This window comes from Pyrus communis, chromosome 3, assembly GCF_041283825.1.
Source record: "Pyrus communis isolate YQ-2024b chromosome 3, ASM4128382v1, whole genome shotgun sequence".
Classification (NCBI taxonomy): domain Eukaryota; kingdom Viridiplantae; phylum Streptophyta; class Magnoliopsida; order Rosales; family Rosaceae; genus Pyrus; species Pyrus communis.
In genome coordinates, this window is record NC_142567.1 from 27,120,019 (window position 1) to 27,146,018 (window position 26,000).

The 26,000-nt window shown below is 37.0% G+C and overlaps 3 protein-coding genes, 1 long non-coding RNA gene and 1 other non-coding gene across 7 annotated transcripts; 1 reads left to right on the forward strand and 4 right to left on the reverse strand.

Moving 5' to 3' along the window:
* Positions 1-1,583: 1,583 nt before the first annotated feature.
* Positions 1,584-7,125, reverse strand: WNK4 (WNK family serine/threonine-protein kinase 4). 2 transcript variants are annotated; one of them, XM_068455705.2, is made up of 7 exons: positions 6,297-7,125; positions 4,370-4,635; positions 3,872-4,095; positions 3,632-3,789; positions 3,245-3,554; positions 2,836-3,153; positions 1,584-2,369 (listed from the first exon to the last, which is right to left on the reverse strand). In XM_068455705.2, the coding sequence occupies exons 1-7, from the start codon at positions 6,354-6,356 to the stop codon at positions 1,948-1,950; spliced, it is 1,758 nt and encodes a 585-aa protein (XP_068311806.2). In that variant the 5' UTR covers positions 6,357-7,125; the 3' UTR covers positions 1,584-1,947. The 2 variants fall into 2 exon arrangements, with proteins under 2 accessions (XP_068311806.2, XP_068311807.2); XM_068455706.2 differs by having other exon boundaries at positions 4,492-4,635; positions 6,297-6,991.
* A 3,993-nt stretch (positions 7,126-11,118) lies between these two features.
* On the forward strand, positions 11,119-14,278 carry LOC148698251 (uncharacterized). The gene is made up of 4 exons (XR_015960362.1): positions 11,119-11,280; positions 11,376-11,519; positions 11,999-12,065; positions 12,852-14,278. It is a non-coding gene; the product is annotated as an uncharacterized LOC148698251 (long non-coding RNA).
* A 970-nt stretch (positions 14,279-15,248) lies between these two features.
* On the reverse strand, positions 15,249-15,319 carry TRNAG-GCC (transfer RNA glycine (anticodon GCC)). The gene has a single exon. It is a non-coding gene; the product is annotated as a tRNA-Gly (tRNA).
* A 577-nt stretch (positions 15,320-15,896) lies between these two features.
* Positions 15,897-20,174, reverse strand: LOC137715487 (uncharacterized). Of its 2 annotated transcripts, XM_068454833.2 has the most exons (9): positions 19,637-20,170; positions 18,946-19,131; positions 18,361-18,453; positions 18,033-18,215; positions 17,845-17,947; positions 17,556-17,741; positions 17,142-17,477; positions 16,972-17,020; positions 15,897-16,812 (listed from the first exon to the last, which is right to left on the reverse strand). In XM_068454833.2, the coding sequence occupies exons 1-9, from the start codon at positions 19,892-19,894 to the stop codon at positions 16,788-16,790; spliced, it is 1,419 nt and encodes a 472-aa protein (XP_068310934.2). In that variant the 5' UTR covers positions 19,895-20,170; the 3' UTR covers positions 15,897-16,787. The 2 variants fall into 2 exon arrangements, with proteins under 2 accessions (XP_068310934.2, XP_068310933.2); XM_068454832.2 differs by having other exon boundaries at positions 16,972-17,477; positions 19,637-20,174.
* A 3,257-nt stretch (positions 20,175-23,431) lies between these two features.
* Positions 23,432-25,724, reverse strand: LOC137715036 (small ribosomal subunit protein eS26x). Its single transcript, XM_068454249.2, has 5 exons — positions 25,582-25,724; positions 25,387-25,479; positions 25,114-25,198; positions 24,806-24,936; positions 23,432-23,877 (listed from the first exon to the last, which is right to left on the reverse strand). The coding sequence occupies exons 1-5, from the start codon at positions 25,582-25,584 to the stop codon at positions 23,791-23,793; spliced, it is 399 nt and encodes a 132-aa protein (XP_068310350.1). The 5' UTR covers positions 25,585-25,724; the 3' UTR covers positions 23,432-23,790.
* Positions 25,725-26,000: the final 276 nt, after the last annotated feature.

A 26,000-nucleotide genomic window follows, 5' to 3' on the forward strand; every position in this document is an offset into this window, starting at 1 on the left:
ATTCACTTAAAACATGATATGGGGCAGTAAGTACATGACGATTTACAATTACAGCATGCTACCTCTAATTATTAAACATCAGTGATTTTTCTTCCATACCTCTCATCACCACAACTCATTATCAACTCCAAATTGGGACCCTAATTATAGTTTCATGAAGAAGATCTTAATCAAATAATTTTGGAATGTAATTAATTAGAAGGGCATGGCTTTCTTTTACATGTGACCATCATTACAATTTTTTAAAGTGTGATTTGGTGAAGACATGGAGTTAATTAGCAAAAAATTTCAGAGTACAATGTATGACATACGTTGATGAATTCAAAGGATAGATATATGCTTAAGAATTCAAATGGATTTAATGGATAGACGCAAACCACTTAAAAGACAATGTGCGTGTATATATTATGCAGTGATGTATAGTCGGACTCGGGAGTTAGAACTAACATGATCAAACTCTTATTCATCACCGAACTTACAAGTATGTGGTCCAATATCCTAATGAATGAGATGTTGGATTTTTATTCATGCGTCCCTACTTTAAAACTCTCATTTATCTAAATTATTGTAATAGTTTCGAACATTTTCACTCCTTTAATAATAATAATAATAATAATAATAACCTACAAAAAAATGTGCAAAACCCAGGATTCCCGGCTAAAGGACTGTTTGGATTTCGCATATAGCAAGAAGTCTACAGCCTTCACATATCCAAAATTAGCAAAACATATCCATCAAGGAACTTTCCTAAAGCAGCTACCTTACTTAACCCATCTTCAATAATTCCACATTATAGATACAAGCAATTTCCAAACAAGAAATAACCCATACCTAAAACACATCATTCTGTGTTACCATGAATTAGATAACCAGGCAGGGACTACTCATGCCTACAAGTGAAGACAAGCATCCGCATGCATATGGACATGGGATTCTCACTTCACCTTCATCTTATAATGTAAAATGGCATGTTTGGCACTTGCTGCCTGCTAGCTGCAAAGGGTAGGACTGAATTCCTTCCAAATGAGAGAACTTACATACATCGAAATACTAATTGTGAACGTAGTGCATATCATGGGTTTTAACTTTTTCACATGCCAGTACATTATTGGTTTGGGTCACCATCATGATGGCATTCATATTACATAAATCCCTCAAAACTCTCCATTTCATAGGTACCACACCTAGAAGTTCATTTGGAAGAAAGAAGACCTGATCTAGACCCAACTGTTATCCAACTATAGGTGAGGAACTTATATTTTTGTAGTTTGATCGTAAGTGTTTCTCATTAAGATTATCAATTGTCTGGACTAAACTAAATAAAATTTATTTTATGGCAAGAAGTAAATGAAAAGGGCATCAACACCTTAACAAACTAGCCATTTATTTATAGAAAATATTATGGAAGCATAATTACAATGCTAATCAGTTTGCACAGAAATTTTACAACATGTCACTTGGTTCTTGAAGTGGTCGACAACTTCATTAGTACAAAGCAGTCCTTGCTTGTAGCTTCACAACTATTCCCCCACCATATCAGGAGGAAATCAAGCCAGTAAACTGTCATTTCTTGTATCTCCAGATTGCGAAATAAACTCCTCTCTTACTTTTACTGCTGATAAGAAATGTACAAAGTAACCGGTGTAATTTACCCGGCAAAATTCCTTTTAAATAACACAAGTTCAAACTTTGATTGGCCTTACCTTTGAATTTACATACTAATTTCTTTGATAGGAAAACCAGAAGCACCAGAAAAACAAACAAATACCATATGCAAACTATTCTTATACAATTTGAGATAAGTGCTGCTTGTTTTTTGCAATGATATTGAAAACTAGAAATTAATCTAGTGACGTGAGTTTTTAGTTTTTTATGCAGTCTGTGCCTCCTTTAATTTCTCATTGCTTGTGGTTCTTGTATAACAAAACAAACAGCAGCTAATGGCTTCTACAACTTCTTTGAAACATCACAAGGCGCTTGAAACCCAATAGTTTCAACATCTCCCACCGTCTTAAACAAGCGCCTCCTATTCACCTCTTCAACCACAGACCGGTGTAGTAGTTGGCTTCTTATGTCTACTAGTGACCTATTCCTCATCAATTTACGGCTGTCCATGATCCTTTCATCTTTCGAACCAGATGCTAGTAAAGCTTTGCATCTCCCAACGTATTTTTTTGCTATGGACTGCCCAGCATTACTGGTTTCTTCGCGACAAAACCTTGTTGATTTGTGACATTTTGATATGGGATGTTTGTCTCCTCCTGTGGGGATCATCTTAGTGCCGTGCTCATTGCCAGAAATGAAACTTAAGTTGGAATATGTTCCTGAGTGCGAAGAGCTTTGTGAGCCGGTCTCATCAAGCAAATCATCTGCAACGGCAACCATTTGCAATTAAAATGTAAGACTCAAAGTCATAAGATGAGGCTTAGCTTAATCCCTATGTCAGTAATTTTAGCAGGAAAATGCATCCCTAAAGGCGTTACCTAGGAATCCGAGATGATAATCAAGATATTATCATGTGATTTTATATTCTCGTCAGGTCCGTAAAGTTTCTTGACATATCTATAGGGACTTGGGATGAAGTCCATTCTTCACCAAGGATGTGGTATAAGAAATGGAACAGGGGTACAACTAGCCCCATTGATCCCTAATGGACTATAAAAAGGAGAATGGAAAAACAAAAGAGCATTCATAGGCAATGGCCTTCCAGGAAAGACTAGCGTATAGAAAAGACGGTCATATTCACCTTGGGCTTTTAGTTCAAGCAGTAAGGGGCCAAAAATAATAGTGGGTAGTCACAGTGCTAATTAACTTAGTGAGTTCTATGAGCCATACCTTGGAACCAATCGCAGGCATTTTTCATTCTGTTAATCCCCTGAGAACTGATCAAGCCTGATAATGATGAGTGGGATGATGAGGAATAAGAGTGAGAAGGGTGGTGAGGTCCATCGTCGTCGTCATCTTGATAATTAAATGTGTGGTAGGCTTCAGGTTTCCAATCTGGTGCCAGAGCAGATATCTCCCCTTCAATCATATTAGCAATTTCAAATGGTTCCCAATCAGTAATCTCCAATTCCTTGACCATTTCCGTCGCAACATCAAATGGTGTATCATTCAATATATCAAAAGGAAAATATATGTTCCTAAGAGAACCTGCATGAGAAAAAGTTGAAGAAACGTTCACCATTTGAATCTCTTGAGTTCACTTTAACTACAACAACAGCCAGAGGTTGTTAAATAGTACCTTCTTTATCAGCAATCTGAACTTTAAGAAAAATGGTATCATCTTCAGAATTTAGCTTCCCCGTGATTGTCATGTCAGTCCTGGTAGGATAATCGCTCAATTGCAGCTTCTCCATTTCTTTGTCATTTAAAAATGGCTTCGGGAGTCCAAGCTTTCCCAAAGGCAATGATTCATCTTTGCCACACTCGAGAAATGGATCAAGCATTAATTCTTTAGCCGATGATCTCTTTGATGCATTTACCAAGCATTTCCCTACGAATCTCTGTGCTTCCAAGTCTTCAATCCGGTAGAATGCTCCTGGAAGCTTCCCCTGAAGAAATACAGTAGAAACAGGTAAGGTTCTGTTCACTAACACCTATTAATCTTGACTTTGAAACTTCACCTTACCGCTGTCACTTTCTTGTAGATTTGTGCAGGGTTGACACACTCACTATATGGGTATTCAGATGTAAGCATCTCCAAAACACACATGCCAAATGAGTAGACATCGACTAGTTCGTTGTAATCTTCCTCATATAGTTCTGGTGCCATGAACTCCGGAGTGCCTGAAAGTATCGAGAGACAAATTATCTTCTAGCGGAAATAAGTGCCAGCATTTTTGAGCTAATAATGGAGATAAACGAGTACCTATAACACTGTGAGCAGATTGGGAACCACGGAGAATTGCTGCAAGCCCTAAATCACCAATTTTGACTTGCCCAAGGTGCCCATTAACAAAGATGTTGTCACACTTAAGATCTCTATGGATCACTGGAGGATCATGTCCATGTAGATGTACAAGACCCCGAAGGATCTGGCGGGCCCAGTTCTTTATGGCTCGGATGTCTACCTGATTATATTTCTTCCTATACCTGCAATATGAAAGATAGAGTAGTTTATCAATACATTTAGCGAAATGCATTGAATAGGAATCCTGTTTCATGCTTAAGAATTAGTATCAAGGATAACGGTTCAAAATCTCTTGATCAGTTGTCCTTCTCATTAACATAAATTTAATGAAGAGATGACTTTCAAGAGCAGAGGCTACAGTTAGGGTCCGTTGTTGCATTTTCTCCATTTGGGTAGTTCAAAAGATATGCAAATTGAGGAACTAGAGTTAGCAACTAAAGTTGGAAAGGAGATTACTGTCTTAGCGTCCCCGATGTGAACATTTCAGTAATGAAGTTAAAAGTTTTGTGCTCAATGTCGATCCAAGAGGTGTAGAACCGAATAATGGAGTCATGGTTGAGGGTGCCAAGGAGGTGAACCTCTGAGTAGAGCCGCTGCAAATCCTCTGGTGAGCGAAGAACTTCATTAAGCTTTACCTGATTCCATGCCACCTCCATCCCAAGCAGCTCATCAATTGCCTTGTACACTGTTTTCATTGCTCCTTTGCCAAGAACTTCTTCAAACTATTCAACACAAAGAAAATGCTCTCATCACTTCAAAAAGCAATCGAAAAGATCATTTCCATACATAAAACCCGAACAAATTAATTGACTCAACGCGCGAAATTATAAACATACGGTTAATTGCTGTTGAATGCATAATCCTGGTCTTACATTTTTCTGCTGATTTTAATCCAATGTCCACCAATATCAGGTCACAACAAATGCTCAGGAGTCAGGAACTGACTTTTAGTTAAAGAGTACTCATCGGGGCATAATTGGATTTGAAGCTCTCATTCTAATAGTATTACAAGGTTGTCCCTTCAGAGATAATATAGCATCAAGAACAAATGTTTTAAAAGGCAAAGCCGAAGCTAAGGCGTTGCATGGATAGCCCTGCCTAGGCAAAAGCCCTTCGCCTCATGGGACCTAAAATTATTAATATATAGTCTAGTTGGAGGGTATGTCGTATAGTCTAGTTGAACTTAGAGGGTATGTCATATAGTCTAGTTGACCTTGAACTTGGAGGGTATATGTCATATAGTTAAACTGAACTTGAACTTGGGCAGTTTTTTTTAATAAAGAAAATGCCCAGTAGAACGCCTTAGGCGTGCCTCGATCACGTCTAGGCGAGTTTAAGACTATTCCCACTGGGCAGAGGCGTTTTTGTCACTGCCCCACCTCCAAAGCCATATAGGCGCGCCTCAAGGCTCCTTATTTAAAACAGAACTTCCAGCTAGATGCTTGCTTGCATAGGCCCAGAAACCTTTTGCTTTTGTTTTACTACTAAACTAATGAAGCACCAAATTAAACAATCAAATTTAATCCCCGATTCTCTCAACTCCTAACAAGCACCATCAATCCAAGTCCAAAGAGCTCACAGAATATAAAACCAATATTATTGAGAGAAGAATTAGCATCTTGTATTAAATTAACAATATTTCTTAACACCAACTGTCATCAAAACTAATGGACAATGGGTTAGACTTTAAGGTCATCGGGATCATCCGGATGGCTATTACTCCTGCTTAAACTAAAGTACTTAATAATGAATTAGACAGTGACTCGCCCTATAAACAAGATTGACCAAATAAACTATTCCATCTTTAAAAACTATCTAAATTCTATAACCACAGACTTAATGTTATTCTACTTGTGACTGAAAGATCACAGATTTGCAAAGCAAGGGTAAGACTGCGTATACAGTAGACGTTCCTTCGACCCTCGCAAAGGGTGTAGCTTGTTGGCTTGGAGTCACCCTTCTTTTTAACTTGTGTATAAGTACATAGACACCTACGTACATACATGCACACAGATATACATACATATATCCATAGATACATACACATACAATATAATTTTGATTACCTACTCATGGCGAGCAAGAAAACCATGCTCACCAATTTGATCAAACTCAAATATCTGATAATCTGATATTCCGAAGTTTAAGATCATTTCCATGGTTTTTCAGATAGTTCTCAAAACCCATCTAATTAAACAACTTAAAGAAACAAAAAGTAACCAACTTTAACAAAAAAAGGAACTAAAACATCTTAAATTCATGAAAAATATAAGCAAGGTGTACACTTTGAACCACAAAACAATCGATTCCGGCAACTGGTTAACGTTCAAAATTTCAAAAAAGTTTTAGAAAACAAATTAATGGTAACATGCAAATTACATACCCGACCATATCTCGCAGTAGGATCCATTTCAACATAGCCAGCCTTGTCTGCCTTCGACATGTTCGAGGATTCCAACTAATGACTTCCCAGTTCCCAAGACTTCAAATTCAGACGTTGTTTCTTTTGTTTGACGAACAAACCAGAGACAGAGCAGTTGATCACTAGAAACAAATAAAAGGGTAGCTAAATGTAATCTAAGAGGGTGTGGTGGCAAAATTAAAGGGTGTGGAAAATAAAAACTGGGAAATTTAGGAAATCAAATCCGAGGCTTTCCCTCGTGGTTTTCATAAGAGAAGACGCCAAACAAGAGCCAGAAGAGCCTCGAGTAGTCAATCCTCAGCATAATCCAACCCACACAGTCCACGCTCACTACCACGGCGCGTGACGCCCACTCGTACTTGTTGGCAACCATTCGTGATTTGGGTTTTTAAGAAGATGTCAAATGTTAGAGGCAGATGGAGAGGAAGTTTGAAACGTTGAAGGGGAGAGTTGTGTTTGTGTGGCGAATTTTGGAGGAATAGTTGGTGCGGTTTTGGAAAAGGGCAGTCTGGGAAGTTTACAAAAGTTTTAAGGAATCAGAGAGATTGCGGTGGAGTGGAAGATGGGGTACGAAACTTGAAGAATCTGCGGCTGCACATTGTTGGTACCATTTGTGGGAAAGGGAAGAAATCAAATTGTACAACTTTGTGGGATTTCGTAGTTGTTGTGGGCAAAGCAATTGAGATTTCAAGTGAATGGAGAGAAGTGGTAAAAGCTGTAAATATAGGAGAGAGGCAAATACCGCACCATTAGTAGACGAGATGTGAGAGTTGGTGGTGGCGGCGGCAGCAACTCCCTAGGACTACTTGGGTCGTTATATTGGCGATATTTTTCAGTGTGTCGGAAACATAGTTAAATTGACAAAGTATTATAATATAAGTGATTAAATTTTTTTTTAAACTTCCAACTATTTGTATTCTTACATTTGGTGTACCTAACCGTGTTTTGTGAACAGAACAGAACAGGAAAAAAAATTTCTTGTTTTATTGCATCAAATGATTTGCCTTTTTTTGCATTTTGTAGGTTGGACTTCCGTTTGGTAATGTTTAACGTGACCATCATTATATAGTTGACTGTGAACCTATTGACTTAAAAAAAAAAAAAAATTCAATAATAAATAGGAGGAACGGCTTGGCTCCTAAACTAATTCATGGAATCTCGTGATAACATTATTTTAAATCATTTTATAAAAATTATATTTATAAAAATATTAATTAAAAATAAAGTTATTTAATCAACCAACCGCAATAATTGGATAGACAAATATACTTTTATTGTACATGATTATTTGTTTTTATATATTTCGATGACAAAACAATCTTATATTTGATTGATTTTCAAGAAATGATCTTTATTGAGTTATTTATAATATGAACAATTTTGATTGTAAACATGAAATTTTGTGAATTTGTTACAAAGCATCTTGAGGAGAACTCCTCCTCACCATGGAAGAGCCAAGTTAATCCCTATAACTAGTAAGAGCTATGCAAGAGACGTGTATCACAAACCCTTTAAGAGTTTTTTTTCTTTCTTTTATGCATTCAAAGATATGGGTTTGATTCTTTTGTTCTTATAATAAAAAAAACAATAAGAGAGATTTAAACTTAAAATTTCTTTCAAGATATGCTCCCAGTCCTAGTATATGCCAGTGACATATGATAGTTGAGTCAAGTCCACAGACATCTCGACTAGCATCCATTATATGCTCAATAATATGAACGCTTTCACTTGTTTCATCTTAAAGTTAAGTTAATGATGATGTATACTTGAATCATATTTTGTAGATCATAAAAATCTCAACTATAAACTGACACATTATGTGACTTACAAAATATAATTTAAAAACATAACCTCTCAAGTCTTCGACCCTCTCTAGCATTTTCCTTAAGGCAAATACGTTTTGTTTAGGCACTTGTCAAAGCACTGCTAAACAAACTTGATGTTGTTGGTAAATGGTAAGGATGCTTCATACTCACTGGAATTTTCTCTTACCGGTTAATCACAATCTGTAATCACAATATTATTTTTCATAAAAACTATGAGCTATAATTCGTAATCCGACTTTCCAAACCCTATTTTCGTATTTTCGATGCACCATAAATTTCTTAAATAACTGTGGGAATCCACTGAGGGCGCCCACCTCATGATTCTTCCAAGTATTTAGTATTGGGTTGACAAATCAATCAACCTCTCACTTATCTTTTCATGCATTTCAATTTTTCATTGGGGTCCCTCCACTCCCCACTTATTCTATTCTTATCCTCTCTTTCTCAATGATATTTCTTCTTTGTATTTGGCCCCATTCTTCTCCTCACAGCATACTTCACAGTTACCTCAATATATATATATATATATATATATATATATATATATATATGCTGCATGAAACCTGTGAAATTTGTCACCAAAACATTTTTATACCTTTATTTGGCTGACTATTTCGGCCACGCATGCACACATGCCATCTTGTGACTCATCTTCTGTAATTTGTAGTAATTTACAAAAAACTTGTTGATAAGTATTACAGGATAAATATCTGAAAACCCTAATATGAATTTGGACTAATTCAGACAGGTGAGAAGGGGAAGACATTTTGTTTGTGGGTTGTAGTGTACAAATTAACAAAGAACAAATATTATCATAATTAAATGGAAAAACTTTCCATTACCATTTTTTCATTCTATTTCTAATGAAACAAGTCACGACTTGTCGGGTAAAATTTCAAGAAAAAACATTAATAAAACATGGTGAATTGTAATTATGGAGCCATTTGCTTTTGTCTGTGCAGCCGAATCCAATTACACATTAAAATAAGGGTAAATAATGACCACAAAGTATAATGTTGTTAGTCCAAATTCATAACTAGCCTTTATGCACGCGCATTATATTAAGTTTAACTAGTCTTCATGCACGCGCATTATACAAAGTATAATATAACGAGTTGCATTATATTAAGTTTAACTACCCTTCATGCACGCGCATGAATAAGGGTAAATAATGACCACAAAGTATAATGTTGTTGGTCCAAATTCACAACGAATTGCATTATATTAAGTTTAACTAGCCTTCATGCACGCACTCATGCGCGTGCAGAAGACATTTTTTGAATTAAATTATGGCTTGCTACGCGCGACTTACACGTTTTAAATGTATTTATATGCATAAATTGACAAAAGGAAAGTTAAATATTCGAAGTAAATGAATAATTTTAAATCATGCTAAAAGAAACCCCTTATAAACCAATTAAAGTAGTTGATATCACGTAATAAAATTAGTTTATATAGAATTTACATTAAGAATAGAGAAAATAATATTTAATCAACAATTGATTAAATCACATTATTACTAGCCTATTGTGAGGCTAATGCCACCTCCTTCCCCTTAGTGTAGATAATATCGTTTGTTAAAAAAAAACAATCATTTGACAATTAATTTAATCATATTATTATCCGCGTGCAAAAAACATTTTTTATAAATAAAAAAATCATATTTAATAAACAATTAATTGAATCACATTATTATTAACCTATTGTAAGGTACTAATTTAAAAAAAAAAAAAAAAAAACTTTACTAATTTATCATCGGCGCTATGTGTCTCTTAAGATGTTTTGAACACAATATTCATCATTTTCCTTATTTTTTATTATATTTTTCTTTCACTTTCACGTGGGCACCATCACCTTTCACTTATTCTTTCATTTTTTTTATATTCTTCTCTCTTCTCACTTATATTTATATTGTATTTTATGATGACCAAAATACCAAATTACCCCTACATTATTTGATATATAATATTGGGCTGCTTTTGGATTTTTTTGGTTAAGGGGCAATTTTGTCCTAATATTTTTTGTCAACTGTGTGACCCCAAATTAGAGCTCTTCCTTTCTATTATATGGATTTTTATTATATTTTTCTTTCCCCTTCACGAGGGCACCATCAACTTTCACTTATCCTTTCATTTTTTTTAAGAAGTTTTAACGAAAAGCCTATGGTACTGTTCACTTTAACGAAAAACCACATTTTTACACTAAAAAGTTAATCTTGGTATTATTCACTTTACCCTTTATTTTGTCCTTATCATTAAAACTCAAAGTTTTCAAGTCCTTTTCATTAGTTTTTTTTTTTCTTTTCTCTCTTCTCACTTATATTTATATTATATTTTATGATGACCAAATTACCCCTATATTATTTGATATATTATTTTGGGCTGCTTTTGAATGTTTTTGGTTGAGGGACAATTTTGTCCTAATCTTTTTGTCAACTGCGTGACCCCAAAAACTTTGTCAGTATGCGTGACCCCAAATTGGAGCTATCGCTTTCTATTATATAGATAATGGAGTATTACATTTATAAGTTCATGCACAGCGAATACAAAACTAGTCAAACTCAATGATTGTTTTAAATAATGAAGAAAATGAACAAATACGGTTCTACAAAGCAATCCAAATCATTCAGCCAACTGTTATATAATTTCATATTTGAGTGATTTTTAATAGACATGATTTTTAAGGGAAAAAAAAACCTATATTTGATAATTTTTAATAGACATGTTCTTTAAGAAAATATTTGAAAAATAGACGACTCAGATCATTGAAATACTTTATTAAAAATATGTATGGCACCCCATATATATGCACTGTGATAGCCCGTTCCGGATTTTTCGAACCGTAGGGGTGAAATGACAGTTTTGCCCCTAATGGATAATTGTTGTTTGTGTGGTTGTTTTGGGTTTTTGGTTGGTTGCATCCCAACCACACATCAATCATCATCATCACCCCTCTTCCCTATTCCCTCTGCCTTGTCCCGAGCTCTTTTTCTCTCTCTCCCTTTCCTATTCTTTTTGTACGGACGACACCCAAAACCATTGAACCCTTCACAGATCGAGGAAACAAATTACATATTCGTGCTTGTGAGGTCCTTAGGAGTTCAACCATACCCATTTCAAGTAAGAATACCTTCATTTTCACATCAAACTCGGGATCTCCCGATTTGGTCACTGTTCATGCACACGTTAATTCTTATGTTTTTGGGAATTTCAAGCTTGTAGGAAGCTTGGTGAGGTCCTTAGAAGGCTCGGCGTGGTTCGTTTGAAGGTTTTGGACGTCGGGATCGTGAGTTACAAGGTTGGCCGGAGTTGGTGGTGTTTTCCCGGCGAGATTCCGTGGGTTTTAGTGCTTGAAAGTGGTATGGATTTGTTCCTCTTGTTATAAGCTTCATTTTGGTACCAATTTTGTGAAATTTGGTTGAAAAACGAAGAAGATACAAGGTTTTAAAAATTTCCCGATTTTTTCGGTGCCGGCGACAGCGCCGGAGTTTAGGCCGGAGAAGATGACGAAATATTTCATCAGTTTGGACGGAATATTCTTAACGGCGTTAACGGCATCAGTTAGATTTAACGGAATATTCCTGACGGCATTAATTGACGCCGTCAGTGTGCCAGGCACGTGCCTGCGCGTGGGCGGCGCGTGTGGCCGTGCCTTGGCCGGTGAGTGGGGGTGTGTGCGGCGTCGGAAAATTTTTCTAAAAATATGGGGATGTTCCTGAGGTTGAGTAGATCACGTTGGTGTATTCGTACACCCCATTTGAGCATTGTATGAGAAGTTATTTCGTGATGTTGGTTATGTGCTTTAAAATTAACGTTTTTATAGTTGTTTCGCATATAGGTGAGACCTATCTCGAAGACGAGCGCGGTTACTCCAGGCAAGGGGGTTACGACCCTTCTACATATCAGTGAGTGAGATTTTGGTTTTCCGTATATACCTATATACTTATGTTTTTCCCAGAAAGTGAATGAAAACGTTTATACATTTATATGCCATGCATTATGTTTGCCGTTTGTTTATGCATTATTAGTAGTAGTATATATATATTTGTATGTTGGTGCTGCGGGCGCACAGGTAAGTGCCAGATGAGTATGGTTTATGCGTATGTTCAGTAGTGATTTGAGATGCATAGAGAGCTCATAACCTGCACCCCTGGTGTTAGTGCTCCCGCCAGAGTTGGGCACAGTCCTTCACGTGATGTTCACCTCCCCCACCACACGCTCATCTTGGATCCAAGTTAGGTGCACAGTCATGTCATACATACCACTTTAGGTGGTTCCGACTCGTAGGTGACCCGCGATTATTTGTCCAGCCTTCACGTGATCGTAGCACTTAAGCGTACTTATATTACACCCAGTCCTGTCGTACAAACCGCTTTAGGTGGTTCCGACTCGTGTGCAGGTATAGTTAGTGAGATGGAGATTTGAGCTCTAGATTCAGCCGTACAGGTCACGTTAGGCGACTCCAGCTAATAGATTACATGACATTGATTTGACATTTCCTGAGCACTTGCTATCTATTTAGAGGCATTTAACATGGCATATTTTCCGAGCATGATTTATATATATATGTATATTTTATTTTCTACGAAGTATATAGGTTTTACGGCAAGGGGTTATAACTTTGTTTATGAAATGGTTTTTGAAAAGCTTTGTTTTTGCCCACTCACTGTTTCTGTTTTGCTCTCCTCTAGGTTCTAGTTGACTAGCACTTTTGGTGCCTCCCCAGAGGATTTCCCCGGCATATCTGACAGATTATCACCAGTGTAGGACCACTTTTGGGTGTGTTTATGTAGTATTGTTTCTCCCATATTGCATTAGGTCTTCCGTGCTCTGAATTTGTTTTTCACTTACGCTTGCACATGTATGTTCTTACTTTGTGTATGGCTGATTTTTATTTATTCGTACTATTATTTATTAGCTTCCGCATTGTGCACATGGTTACGTCACTTCCACGTGACGGCCAGCATGCCCTGATCTTGGTCGGGGTGTGTCATGCACACTAATGTAAGTAATTATAGTTAAAGTATGACTAGACAACTGTGCCCGTTGAATTATTTGGCTTAAATTCTTGAGTAATGTTATTTTTACCACATTTCTTTACCATCTTAGGTGGCAGATGAGTTGGACAAGTTACATTATTTAATTTCAATCTTTTTATTAATTAAAACACTTAAATAATCTTAGGTGGAAGAAAGAGACTCCTTGTATATCACAATCATCATTTAAAAAGATTGAAATTAAATGATATAGATTGTCCAACTCATTTGCCACCTAAGATGGTAAAGAAATATGGTATAAAATTGTGGTAAGAATAGCATTACTCTAAATTCTTACATGTGTAAACAACAACAAAAATGGGTGTGATATCCACACACTCCTTTTTAATTTTCACACATCCTTCTAATTTTGGGCTGTCGAATTAGATGAAATGAAGAAGATCAACGGGCAAAAATTAATAAAGGGTGTGTGAGAAGTAAAAAGAAGTGTATGGATAGTACACCCCCAACAAAAATTAGGATGAAGATGAACAGGTACAATAAGACAAGTTTTATGCCTGCCTTTGGTGTTTGGAAAATGATCATCTCCGGATTCCTTCCTCCTAATCTATCAAATCAGAGAATTCATGTCATTTAAATTTGATCAAACGATTGAAGTTATTATAACTTTAAAAGTGAGATTCTGTTTGTAGCCGTTGACTCAAATTTCAATAACACAGATCCTCTAATTTGATGAATTAGGAGAAAGAGATCCAGAAATGTTCTTTTTCCTTGGTGTTTATCTGTTACTTGAGTAATTTGCTACGACAAACTGTGGCTCTAATACTTTAGGAAGACTTGGGTGTCAACGTCGCCTGCATAGATTTTCGTACGAGTTTTACACTTACACGAGAATACACACACACATACCAACCTGCAAAACGATCATGTTTACGATAGGTAAATAAACTTGACAAAGAAATTCATTATTTATCATACGTGATAACTAATATGAGATCAATACGAACAAATTCTTGATAGAGTTCATCTACCTCTCCCGTACTATGCAGGGCCGGTCTTGAAGAGGTACAAGTGGTGCCACCGCACAGGGTTCTCAAATCGGAAGGCCCCTAATTTTCCAATTTTGCATTCATATACCTATATATATTAGTATGTGTATAATATTATAAACTTGAGTCTTAATGCAAGTGGTATTATTGGATGGTTCAAAACTCATCTCCATCATTTTATCAGTTTATTTTTATTAAATGCATAACTTCCACAAAATAATATAAAAATTTCACACAATAACATGAAATTTATAGAAGCTCAATTGAAAACTAAAATATTTTTTTGAAGAAAAAAAAAATATTTAGTACTTTTTAGGACCTCCGATTCACTTTCGAATATGGCCCCTGAAATCTCAAGGCCGGCCCTAACTATGATCTCCTCGTGAGTTAATTAATCTGCGTGTATGCACACAATTCAGAAATGTGATTGTTTATCTTATTGAATTGTAATTTGTAAATGTAGGGTGTTAAGCCGCCCACATTTTGTTTCGTGGTGGATGATATCCGCGGAGGCCGTTGAAAGGTTTATTGTGATGTTGAAGGATGGAGGAAGGATGGAATGGACAGATGAAATGAATTCAGCCAATTTTATATAGAATACAATAATAATAATAATATACGGTTCAAGTTCATAGTCTTTGTATAATAATTAAGAATAAATAATGTGAGGGACAAAGCAACTTAGATGCTCTTCTTCGGACAAGGATATTCTTCGGATGCTCGTTGTGGAATTTTTAGATTTAATGAATTGTGTTCGTTCATCGTATATTGTATAATTAATTTTTGTATTTATATTTAATTTTAAATATAATTCTAATTTCACCATATACGACAATTGATTGAGGATCTGAAGAAGATCATATTCCCTCTTCTTTCTACTTAATTGTGCCACCCATGTATGACTTAATTTGTTTCTTCCCAAAAGTCGATTGCCACGTCGTCAGGAGACTGTGTGGTTGGAAATGTGGATTCTGGAGTGGACAAAACTTTCCTTTTCATTAGGTTCTCTTTCTGAAAAAGACAAATAAAAGGAAAAAAGGGATGCACCAGCCGGGAATCGAACCCGGGTCTGTACCGTGGCAGGGTACTATTCTACCACTAGACCACTGGTGCCTCGATGATGAGTTCGGTTTGCATGTTCTTATTTAACCCCCAAGTACTAACTGGAACAGGTGAACCCCAAGGGATAAAGTTGCTGGATTAATCATTTTAGGGCTGATTTGGTGGGATTAGATTGGATTGGATACTCAAGACGTGTTGAAGGAAGAAATGAATAAACTTTGTTCAACATGAAAGTACAAGAATTATTTATTAAATTCTCACAAAAACGTAGATTTAGGAGCAAACAATCAGCAGGACTTGAAGAGAGTCTCCTTCATGTCTAACCATTTCAAATCCTCCCTAAAAATGAAAAAACATTCACCTCAACCTTATAATCCAATTGAATCGAGGCACCAAACGAGCCCTTACATGCTACAATTTTATTCATCTTGTGTCAAGCACAAGGTTCCTACACAGTAACCTTTGTAGCTGATTCAAATTTTTAGTACAAATATTTTAAGTTAATATAAAACCTAAATTCCGGAGGGTGTTCAAACTCGATTACTAAGAGGAAAAAAACACATTGTTCTAAGCAACTTGATTAAACTCAGACCCACAACTGTCACGACTTCACTTAAAACAAATGAACTTGACCAAAATAAACTTTCATCAATTCATAGTAACATTCGACCGAAAAAAACCTAAACATAACCAAAATTTTCCTTGTTACATTTATATATCTCATCATGTGTATACTAACCAGTTCTAGCCAAAATACCCGACAAAGGTTTCTCAGTAGTGTTTAGAACTAGAAACTTTGGGAGGGAATGACAGGCCGAGGGGCAAACTTTGCCCGGTATATACATCATCCACCCAACCCAATGAAGGGGCACAAATGTGCGCATAGATATGAAACGAAAAAGAAAAGGAACCAGCATGTACAACATGTGTATTCTACACCGAAACTACCAACAACAGAGGTCCCCAAGGATACCGAGGCTGAGAGGAACAAGTCTTCCCGGAAGCTCGGTCTAGTGTATTAGCACCTACCGTCATAAGCGTCTTCATTCTCCAATGTATAATCCTTCCTTCAACGGCACTCGAGGGGTGAGTGGTGGACATCAACAAGAGAACTTTAGCTTTTGAAGAAAGCTATTGTGCAGGACTACTTCAAATTACCAAATCCAACTACCTCTCCTCATCGGCTCCAAACAACTCTGCTTGATGATTCAATTCTGGCACGGGTGCCTCCCTCCCTTAACTGAAGGGATGAGGATCTAGAGTCGAGTTTCGCTTGCAAGTTGGAGAAACTGTTGTCATGAAAAGACTCCCAAAAAGGCATGTGAGGTTAATGGTAATCTAATGTTGGAGTTTCCATGACTTAAAACTATGTACTCCGCTTCTGAGAGCTCTCGGCATCATTCTCTAGGTGAGATTGACTGTTGAGGAGCTACAGTGAAGCCATAACCAAAGGCGTGTCTCTGAAATGGAAAACAAGTTCCTGGTGCCTGTTTCCTTCCCCTTCCAGGCAACCTATCCTTTAAGGGACGGTAATTCTGAAAAGACTGTAATAAGATAACCATGAGATTATGAAAACCAGGACTAGTCCTCTGCTGAGAATGACTTTATAGAAAAATAAACCCAAAAATATAAAGCTCATGAATATAAAATTACAGGAATGCAATCTGAAAAAATGATTATATAGAAAACAAAATTGCCACTACCGGATTTGGGATGTACGTTCCAGTCCCTCGGGGTATCCTTTTCTCTCCTCTGAAAGCAGCAACGGAGAAAGTGGAATCATTTGCATGGTACGCATGTGCTCCCCAGTCAACACCATGTACGTTAGTTTGAGAATTAGTATTCTGATGGAAATGAAGGGCTTCAGACGTACCTCCCCATCGGTTCTCTTTCCACAGCTGAGGTGACAAGGGAAGACTGGGAAATAAAGGAGGTAATGGAGCAGATCCAGGGAAAAAGGGACCATATTGCAGGTTCATTCCATGACTGTCGAAATCTCCACCAAGCTCCAACAAAACGTTCAAAGATTCAGAACTTCCAGACAAGGCATTATTGTGCACATTAGTCTGACCATTGCTTCCATGTCTATCCAAAGTATTTACAAAAAACTTGGGCAGCTCATCTGCTATGCATTCCCCTGGTAATGAAAGAATCCAACCAAGCTTGCGAGCTCCATGTTTAAAAGCACTGCATATTCGATAGAAGTTACCTGTGGAAAACCCATCAATCATACTATGATAAAACTCCACAACAACATGAGAGCGAGAGAGAGAGAGAGAATGCATACTTCTGCTGACACTTCGCCCAAGGTTGTTGTCCTGCTTTAGTGGATCTATTATATTAAGATGCTTCAGGGAAAAAGCTCGCAAGTTTGTCTCATACCCCTTTGCTGGAACAGAGAACATTTCCACACAATTTCTAATAAATTCTTCACTCAGCAGTAGATCAACTCTCCCGCTTTCGGGTGCCTTAGCTGCAGTTTAAGTGAGTGAGTCACAGAGAGAGAGAGAGAGAGAGAGAGCACGATAACACAAATAAGCCACCCAACATCAAAAGCACACAATAATATCTCTTACCCACTATATCAGGCAAGGATGATTTGCATACTGGTCCGTTTAAACTTATACAATAGTTCTCCCAGTCAAATTTGCTGAAGTAATCCAAAAATCTATAAAGGACCTATAGAAATGAAAAGTAATTAAGTTCTTAAACTTATATATATATTTTTGAAATAAGGACTCAAAATTGACTTGGGAGTACTCACTGCCAGAGGGCCATCCAGTGATGAATGGAAAAAATGGAAAACATATAGGATTAATATTTCCAAAGCATATGTTGAAATCAACCCATGATGGGCCCCAAGAATACGACTCTCATAGTAGCACCAGGCTTTTATCAGAATAATACTCCGCTTGAAGAGATGATTTTTGCCAATATAATTATCAACCTGCACACGAAGCGACATGAGAAATAATACTCAGGAGTGAACTTTCATGCCAGTGATATAGTAGGTAAATTAAAATAGCATTGGAGCAATCTGATTCAGTTATGCAATACCAACCGTAGCTAATCAAAATTTGAAGTGATCATACCTGTTCAAGAAAGTGCAGAGTACTAAATCCTCCTAACTGATTGGAGGATATATCTACAACTATATTTTGTATAATGCACTTCACAAGCTTAACCTGCAACGAAAACCTCCAAATTTGAGATGATGTATCCTCGTAAATGGAAATTGAAAATGTATAATGAAGAAAATTATGATATCTTCATCAACCTAGGAGCGTCATCAATGAGCCTGAAGCATTGATGTTAAAACACAGGAAAGTAAAAGCACTCAACAAAATCCATGCAAATGTTGAGTTCCATAATATCCAAGCATGAATATCAGAAACCTTTCCTATTAATAAGGTAAAGTCCAACGACTTTAATCTAGCGAATAGAAAACCTATAAAAACAGCTGTGTTGTATATATAAAAGGGGGCAATATACCACAATAGAACTCTGAACCAACAAATCAGTTCTAGACAATGTATGGAACAAAAAAGTATTGTACATTGATGCAAACAAAAGAAAAATACCAGAGACTTCAACTCTAATACTATATGGAATTGGAAAGGTTTTCAAAAAACTGAAGGTTCCCAGGAAAAAAAAAAAGGCATCATGGTGAGAAGAACCTCTGCATCAATGTAATGTACATCTTTCACATGAAACGGAGAAGCTTCGTTGTTCTCCTCTCCCTTCATAATTGCATAGACATCAGTTGCAAAGACTTTATCAATATTTGCACTGCCAAATGCCGTCATATCAATATCTCCATCAGGCAGATACGTTTTCAATGGAACTGACCCATAAGGAAAAACCTGTGAGATAAACAACACAAAAATTGCAGACGTAACTTATTAGCAAGTCAATGAAATGAAGAAACTCGGAAACATCATTAGTAACATCACCGGTTTCTCAAAAAAAAAAAAAAAAAGAACTCGAAAACAATATTGCTTCACAAATTTCACCAAGTCCCAACATTTCATTGCCAAACAGAAATCGAACACGAAAATATGCCTCTAAAAGTAATTAGGATCCAAACAAAACTCAATTAACGCGTAAAGTATCCATTTTTTCAGCTCCAAACAAAAATTCCATTCCATTTATTGAAGTCATTACGTTGAAAAGCTACGATCAATCACATCACAAGTAACATTTGCTTACAGGTGGGCAGTGGCACTGCAAGTCTAGACAAATTTGGACATTACCAGCTAAACCATATCGCCATTACCACCAAATTGCACAAGAATTACACAAAACCAACACTAACCCAGATGGAAAACTGAAATCGAAAGGAACGTAATTCGGCAGAATTGTAATTACCTGACACCTGACGTTACATGTGATGAGGTTCTGCACAAATTGAATGACCTCCGTCCTCGTCTGGTGGGCCGCCAGAGTAGGCTGAATCTTTGAGACTATCTCCTGGGTCGCCTGCTCGGCTCCGGCCCAAGACTCAGGGGCTCTGGAGGAGTGATCGGGGTTGGAGGTCGGCAATGACGGCGAGGGCGGCGAAGGGCGGGGTCGATCCTCGCGGAAAACGCCGTCGTTCAGCCGCGCCGAACAGAGGAGGCGGGCCATGAAATTGATCAATGGAGGCCAAATTGGGGGAGGAGAAGAAAATAATGGAGAGAAGAGGAAGGAAACGCCCAAACGGCGCCGTTGAGGGAGGGATTAGCAGAGTGGTGGTCGGAGAATTGGAGAGGAACGAACAGTTTCATTTCTTTTGGTGGTGTGAGGAAAAACCTTTTTAAACCCCCCCACCTCCACAAAACCCAAACGCAAAAGCGGCAAAAATCCTCCTCTCTCTCTCTCTCTCTCTCTCTCTCTCTCTCTCTCTCTCTCCCCTTTTGTTTCTTTCTTAAATTTTTATTTTTTGTTATTTTATTATTAAGTTAAATTGCACGAATGGTCCTTGTAATATTTTCAATTTCATTCATGTATTTTCTGTACTTAACATTTATATCCCTAGAGTTTCGTTTTGTTTCCATTTACTTATGGGAACCTCTCCATCTAATTGCTCTGACTCTTGAGCAAGAAAAAGGGGTAGGTTGTTTGTGCAATTGCATGTCGGATCTTGATGTGTATTTTTTGCTCGCCTAATTCTCTATAATTAGAGTCAAGTTTTTTTTTTTTTTTTTTACAGTTGTAATCCTTTTTCGTTATCAATTTATTGTCGATTCTCGTAAAAAATTATAGATACTTCTCGTTTGAAAAATTCAACTAGGCGATAGGATGGAGCTAAATATATTTAGGGTGGATTGAAAAAAATTTCGCACGTGCTTGAAATGATTGAAAAATGAACTTCGTTGTAGAGGGGGTGTCCCCTTTAGGCCTAGCTTTAGCTACATTCATGTTTGAAGAATTCGAACAACGTCACTGTTCATAATAAAATCATAAGGATGAAAATGTAAGAAAAACTATAGGAGCAGATAAAAATATAACTAAAGTACGAGGACTAATAGTGAAAATTTAACGTTAAATTGTTTTTTTGGGAGTTTTCAGTTGGTGGGCCACACGAGTACACAACAACACAGGTCTGCCGGAAAGCGACGCGACGCCATGCAAGCGCAAGGCCGCCATGAAACGACGACGCATCAGCTTGTCAAGGAGGAAGCACAACATGTCGCAGCCAAGGTTTTAAAAGATGTTAGGCGGTAGTTCGGTAATAGGTTGGGGTTTAGCGCCTAAATGGTTAGGCGGATTTTAATGGACGTCTAAGGGAATTAGGCGGATTTAATTAAATTTACTATATTTCGTGTAAATAAATGAATGTTTATGCTTAAAATATATATAATTTTATTATAAATTAATCGAAACAGTGATCAACCGTCTAAAATGGATCTAGAAGGAAATTTTTAGAACAGTGACCGCGGCAATGCTTACGCCTGGCAGACACGCCTGGCAGACACCACAACACCGCGCTGATGCAGACGAACGACGTTGTTTCGTGCCGCCTGCTTTTTTCAGACATTGGGGATCCTTGTCCATATTTCATACCGTAAGTGTATGAAATATTTATTTCCTAATTTCGCATTCTTTGTCCTTTTTTTTTCCGCTGGAAGATCCTTGGGAATACGTTTTTTTTTGTTCTTTGTGTGTGAATTTGATTTATTTTTTTTATGCATATGAACAATTGTCAATCATTAATGTAGATACGATTGATTCTTTACTTAATAATACAAGTTATTGTGTGTCTAAATTCGATTTATTTTTTAATGTACATAAATGAATCGATTACTGATGCAGATACGACCTGCCCTTTGCTTAGTTGTACATGTTATTTTTATGCTTGACCTCGATTTACTTTTTCATATGGGTGAATTATTGTTGTTACTGATGTATGTATGACTGATATGTACCAGCTACATGCATAAAAGAAAGAACGGTCAAATTTAAGGAGGCAGATTTTTAACCCTCTCACTTTCCATGTTCTCCTGTTTGTGTGGTCACGGTTAAATCACGTCAATATTTTATATTATTTTTTTATAGAGATAATAAGACAAAAATGAATAGTAATATAAAATGCTGACGTGGCTTAACCGTAACCACACAAACAGGAGGGCACGGGAAGTGGAAGGGCAGAGAACCTGCCTCCCAAATTTAACGCTTTATTAAATAATGTCGTAATTAATAAATATAAAAACATTCACTGTTTTTTGTGACGAAATGAAGGGTATATTATTAGGTTCATGTCTTAATTGTTGGGAATAGAGTGCATTGAGCCTAAATATGAAATCACACATTACACTATCAATTAAATCCTAAAAATTGTTCATTTTACTTATGGTCTTGCTCTGTGCCATATTTATTACACAATAATAACAATATCCCAACTGGAAAATGTGTTCAAAAAAGGGGGAGGTAATTTGTTCGATACTTTGCAAGTTGTGAATCAGCTTAATCGTGACCACGTGTAAGATGAAATTCCCAACTAACCTCCTCCGAATTCCAAAAAAGTGAATAACCGTGATTTCACTAGTAATTCCCATTTAAAACAAAATAAAGTTGGGAAATGTGTAATTACATGGCAGTACTCAGCAAAAATAAATAAAACAAACAGAGTCTGTCGAAGAAAGTATGGCACCAAGCTGGATTTATGAGCAAAGAAAGATTTCGTTAAGATTGCTGACTAAGACAACTATTACAACTAGCGAGGTTGAAAGATGTCTTACAGAGATGACGTAGTTGAACATTCAAATTTTTACGATAATGTATCCCACAAAATGGCATGATTGTGTAGTGTGTGGATTTGGATGGCAGTGCACATGGTTTCTTTGAATATTCAGATGACTTTTGACATATGAAACCTCATATCTTACCCGATTAGTGACGCAACAACAACAACACGTCTAGTTGTCTACTGTATTCGACCTGCCATCCAGCCAATTCCTACGCCCGCCAAACCATCCATCTCTTTCTCTGTGGACTTGTTCACCTTTAGTCCTTATCTCCTTTAGGATGGAAAACCAATGCTTTACAGAAATTCAAACCCTACTGGATTACTCAATTATAACACGCCTAACCTTTTGTTATTGTTTTAGGACAAGTATTGTCTGCCCTCCCACTTCCGGTGCCCTCCCATGCTTTCCTGTTTTGTCCATGCTTTCCTGTTTTGTGTGGTCACGGTTAAGTCACGTCAACATTTTATATTGTTTTTTTATACAGATAATAAGACAAAAATGAACAGTAATATAAAATGTTGACGTAACAGAAAGGCACGGAAGAGCATCGGAAGTAAGAGGGCAGACAATCCTTGTCCATTGTTTTAACCTACGTCAATAAAGTATTTGACTGTTAACACCACATTACCACGTGGCGGTGTTCATAAATATGAACCTTAACGATGAACCTTTTGTTAACATTTTACCCTAAATCCGTTAAGTATCTGATCACAACACAACATTACCACGTAACGGTGTTCATCAAGTAGTGTCCTAGTATAAACTACATCACTACGTGGTGGCACGACTCAACAAATTTGGGTTGAATGCTTAGCAACAAACTAGCACTAAGGAGAAATCAAGAAAAACAACTGATTTCAACACTTGGATCCTACTTTACCGATCAGAGATAACGAAAAGTACCACTAGTGCAACACGAGACATAATGCGAGGATGAGAGCAACTATTTTATTATTAGAGTTCACGGACCAAAACTAAACTCATAACATCGTTCAAGGATCATGGCTACAATTTAGCCTAAAATCTAGAGTACCAAAATCTTCGAAAATAAAAATCTAGTGAAAACCAACACTGGATGAAAATTAACACACGAAAATGAAAATCTCTGGTTTTGAATCTCCTGCTACCTTTTGCAAATAACTTCCCACAACATGATAGTATGACATATAAAGTAACAACGGCGTCAAAGAAGAAACATTCAAAGATAAAATGGAAATAAAGTAAGGTAGCAGCCAAAATTAAAAGACTCAATGCACATCCTCAAAGCAATCAAGCAGCTGATGGGATGCCTTTTCATGGACGAGCAGCTGGCGCTCCAGCTCCAACAGGGCGTGGACCCTGACCAGGAGCACCAGGCGCACCGGGCCTAGGTGTATCCTCCTGAAATGCATAAATCAAAATTGAAAGGTTTAGTAAAAGAAAATGAATGATGAAAGCAAATGTACTAAATAAAAAATTACAGCCAAATGTGATGAAGACATAATACAGTTTACTTTCTAACACTCCAGCATCCCCAGCATTCCCTAGGCCACATAACAACATTATTGGGGAAAAGGTTCCATACTATAGTCTCACATAACCAATTACATCAAATGTTGCTTCCGAGTAGGAACTATATAGTTAAAAAAGTAAAAAGCTAACATTCGAGAGAGGGGATGTAGCTGAACTAGACAGATAGGAAGCAACGTGCATTTATAAGTACCACCCTTCAAAATTTATCCTAATATTAGCAAATAAAAAACCTTAAATTAAGGAAGAAAGCAACAGCTGGATACAAAAAATCAAAAGCATGTATACCTTAGCATGAGAAACTCCCTGCCAATAAATATGTTAATGAAATAATACTATGATAGCAGATATATATTTTAAGTTAAACCCAAAATTGTTGAGCATGCGTTTTCAAGCTCCTCAGTGTCACTAATAATGGAAGTACGACGATCATTTAAACAAATAATAAGTCCAAAGCTTAGCTACCAAATATGCATGTCCTAAAGGCAAAAGAGATAACATCCTTGCAGTTGGGTGCTTTTGAACCTCTTTTAAGAAAATTCAAGATGGCATTACCTCCTTTGCTCTTGAACTTGTTAAGTTTGTACAAAATGGACACTAATCCACGTAGGGGGAATGTAGAATGTATAATGTATTAATTTCAGGCACAAAATCCCCAAAAACGCAAGTATTGAACAAACACAACACACAATTTAAATGAAAGTATATCTCACACTGAACCGTAAACCAAATTGCACAGAGGCATAAACTAAAACAAAATAAGAGATAGAGATACATAGCAATGAAATTTTGAGCATACCCTGCGCCTGAAACGCTGAGGGGGCTCACGGTTCCTCCTATTCTCGCGAGACCGAACCCTCACAACGTGGGAGTGGATGGCGCAAGAAACGCAGTATTGCATCTTAGCATACAGCTTAGGAAGGGTGTAACCTTCAAATCAAACAGCATTCCCAGTAAAACATTATCAGTACAATCATCAAAACAAATACAAAACTAACAGCGAAAAACATTATCAGCACAATCATCAAAACCAAAAACAAAAATGACACCGAAAACAAAACGAAGAATATTTTTACTGTATTAAACAGAAAGGGAAAGAAAAATTACCATCGTAAACACAAGCCTCCTGAACATCCCTAACTGCAGCCTGCTCAACAATGTTCCTCACCACAAACCTCTTGATAGCTTTGTCCTTTTTAACACAAACCCAATAAATTAATCCTAAAACTAATACTAATTCAAAACCAGAACCCACTTAAAAAAAATCCAAAAACTAATTCAACACCCAGAACCCACTTAGAAATTCAAATCTTTCACTATAAAGATTTAAACTTTAATAAAAATACAAAAAAAAAAAAGGATAATTAGGTAAAAGCACACCTTGGGGCAGCATTTTCCGCAGTTGGAGCAGCGGATGAACTTCACGTGGCCACGGCCGTGCTTGTTCCGGCCGCCGTTTCTTCTCTTGAAAGTCTGCAAACAGAGAGAGGTTGAGATTTCCAAACTGAATTAAGTAAAATATTAGTCGTTAATCGTGTAATTCGGGGATGGAGATATGAGGTAGAGAAGAATTACCATGTTTGCTGATTTGCCTACAGGGAAGTGAAACCCTAAGCCGCCGTCTGGATCTGAGCTGCTTCTTCTGCTGCTGCCAAACGCTTCGGCGGCCTCTTAAGGTTGGAGGATATATATGGGTGCGCTTCTTTTACTAGGGTTTTGCGGGGTCTTATGATCCATTCGGGGCGGGCCCGCTAAAATCTGTTCATTGTCTCTCCCTCATTTTTTTTTTCCCCTAAAAAAAACAATCGATCAAAACTACGTTTACTCAATCCATAAGGAATTTTGGTTACATGTACTAGGTTACGTGAATAGGTCACAATATATTTTAAGGATGATTTCAACGACGAGAAAAATTATTAATAAAGTTCAAGAATGAAAACTAAACTGATACAAATTAAAAACTTTTGTTACAATTTAACTGTAAATTACTGTAA

What these genes read in the sequence shown, in the direction of transcription:
- LOC137715487 (XM_068454832.2), bottom strand. Translation starts at nt 19,894, where the DNA reads ATGGCCCGCCTCCTCTGTTCGGCGCGGCTGAACGACGGCGTTTTCCGC. An exon ending in CATGTAACGTCAGGTGTCAG is followed by an intron (nt 19,132 to 19,636) that starts GTAATTACAATT and finishes TTTATCTCACAG; the next exon opens with GTTTTTCCTTATGGGTCAGT. An exon ending in TGGGCGAAGTGTCAGCAGAA is followed by an intron (nt 17,478 to 17,555) that starts GTATGCATTCTC and finishes GGTTTTCCACAG; the next exon opens with GTAACTTCTATCGAATATGC.
- LOC137715036 (XM_068454249.2), bottom strand. An exon ending in GCGGAAAATGCTGCCCCAAG is followed by an intron (nt 25,199 to 25,386) that starts GTGTGCTTTTAC and finishes TGTGTTAAAAAG; the next exon opens with GACAAAGCTATCAAGAGGTT. An exon ending in GGAGGCTTGTGTTTACGATG is followed by an intron (nt 24,937 to 25,113) that starts GTAATTTTTCTT and finishes TTTGATTTGAAG; the next exon opens with GTTACACCCTTCCTAAGCTG.
- WNK4 (XM_068455705.2), bottom strand. Translation starts at nt 6,356, where the DNA reads ATGTCGAAGGCAGACAAGGCTGGCTATGTTGAAATGGATCCTACTGCG. An exon ending in CTACTGCGAGATATGGTCGG is followed by an intron (nt 4,636 to 6,296) that starts GTATGTAATTTG and finishes TGTGTTGAATAG; the next exon opens with TTTGAAGAAGTTCTTGGCAA. An exon ending in TGCCTGCGATTGGTTCCAAG is followed by an intron (nt 2,370 to 2,835) that starts GTATGGCTCATA and finishes TTGCCGTTGCAG; the next exon opens with ATGATTTGCTTGATGAGACC.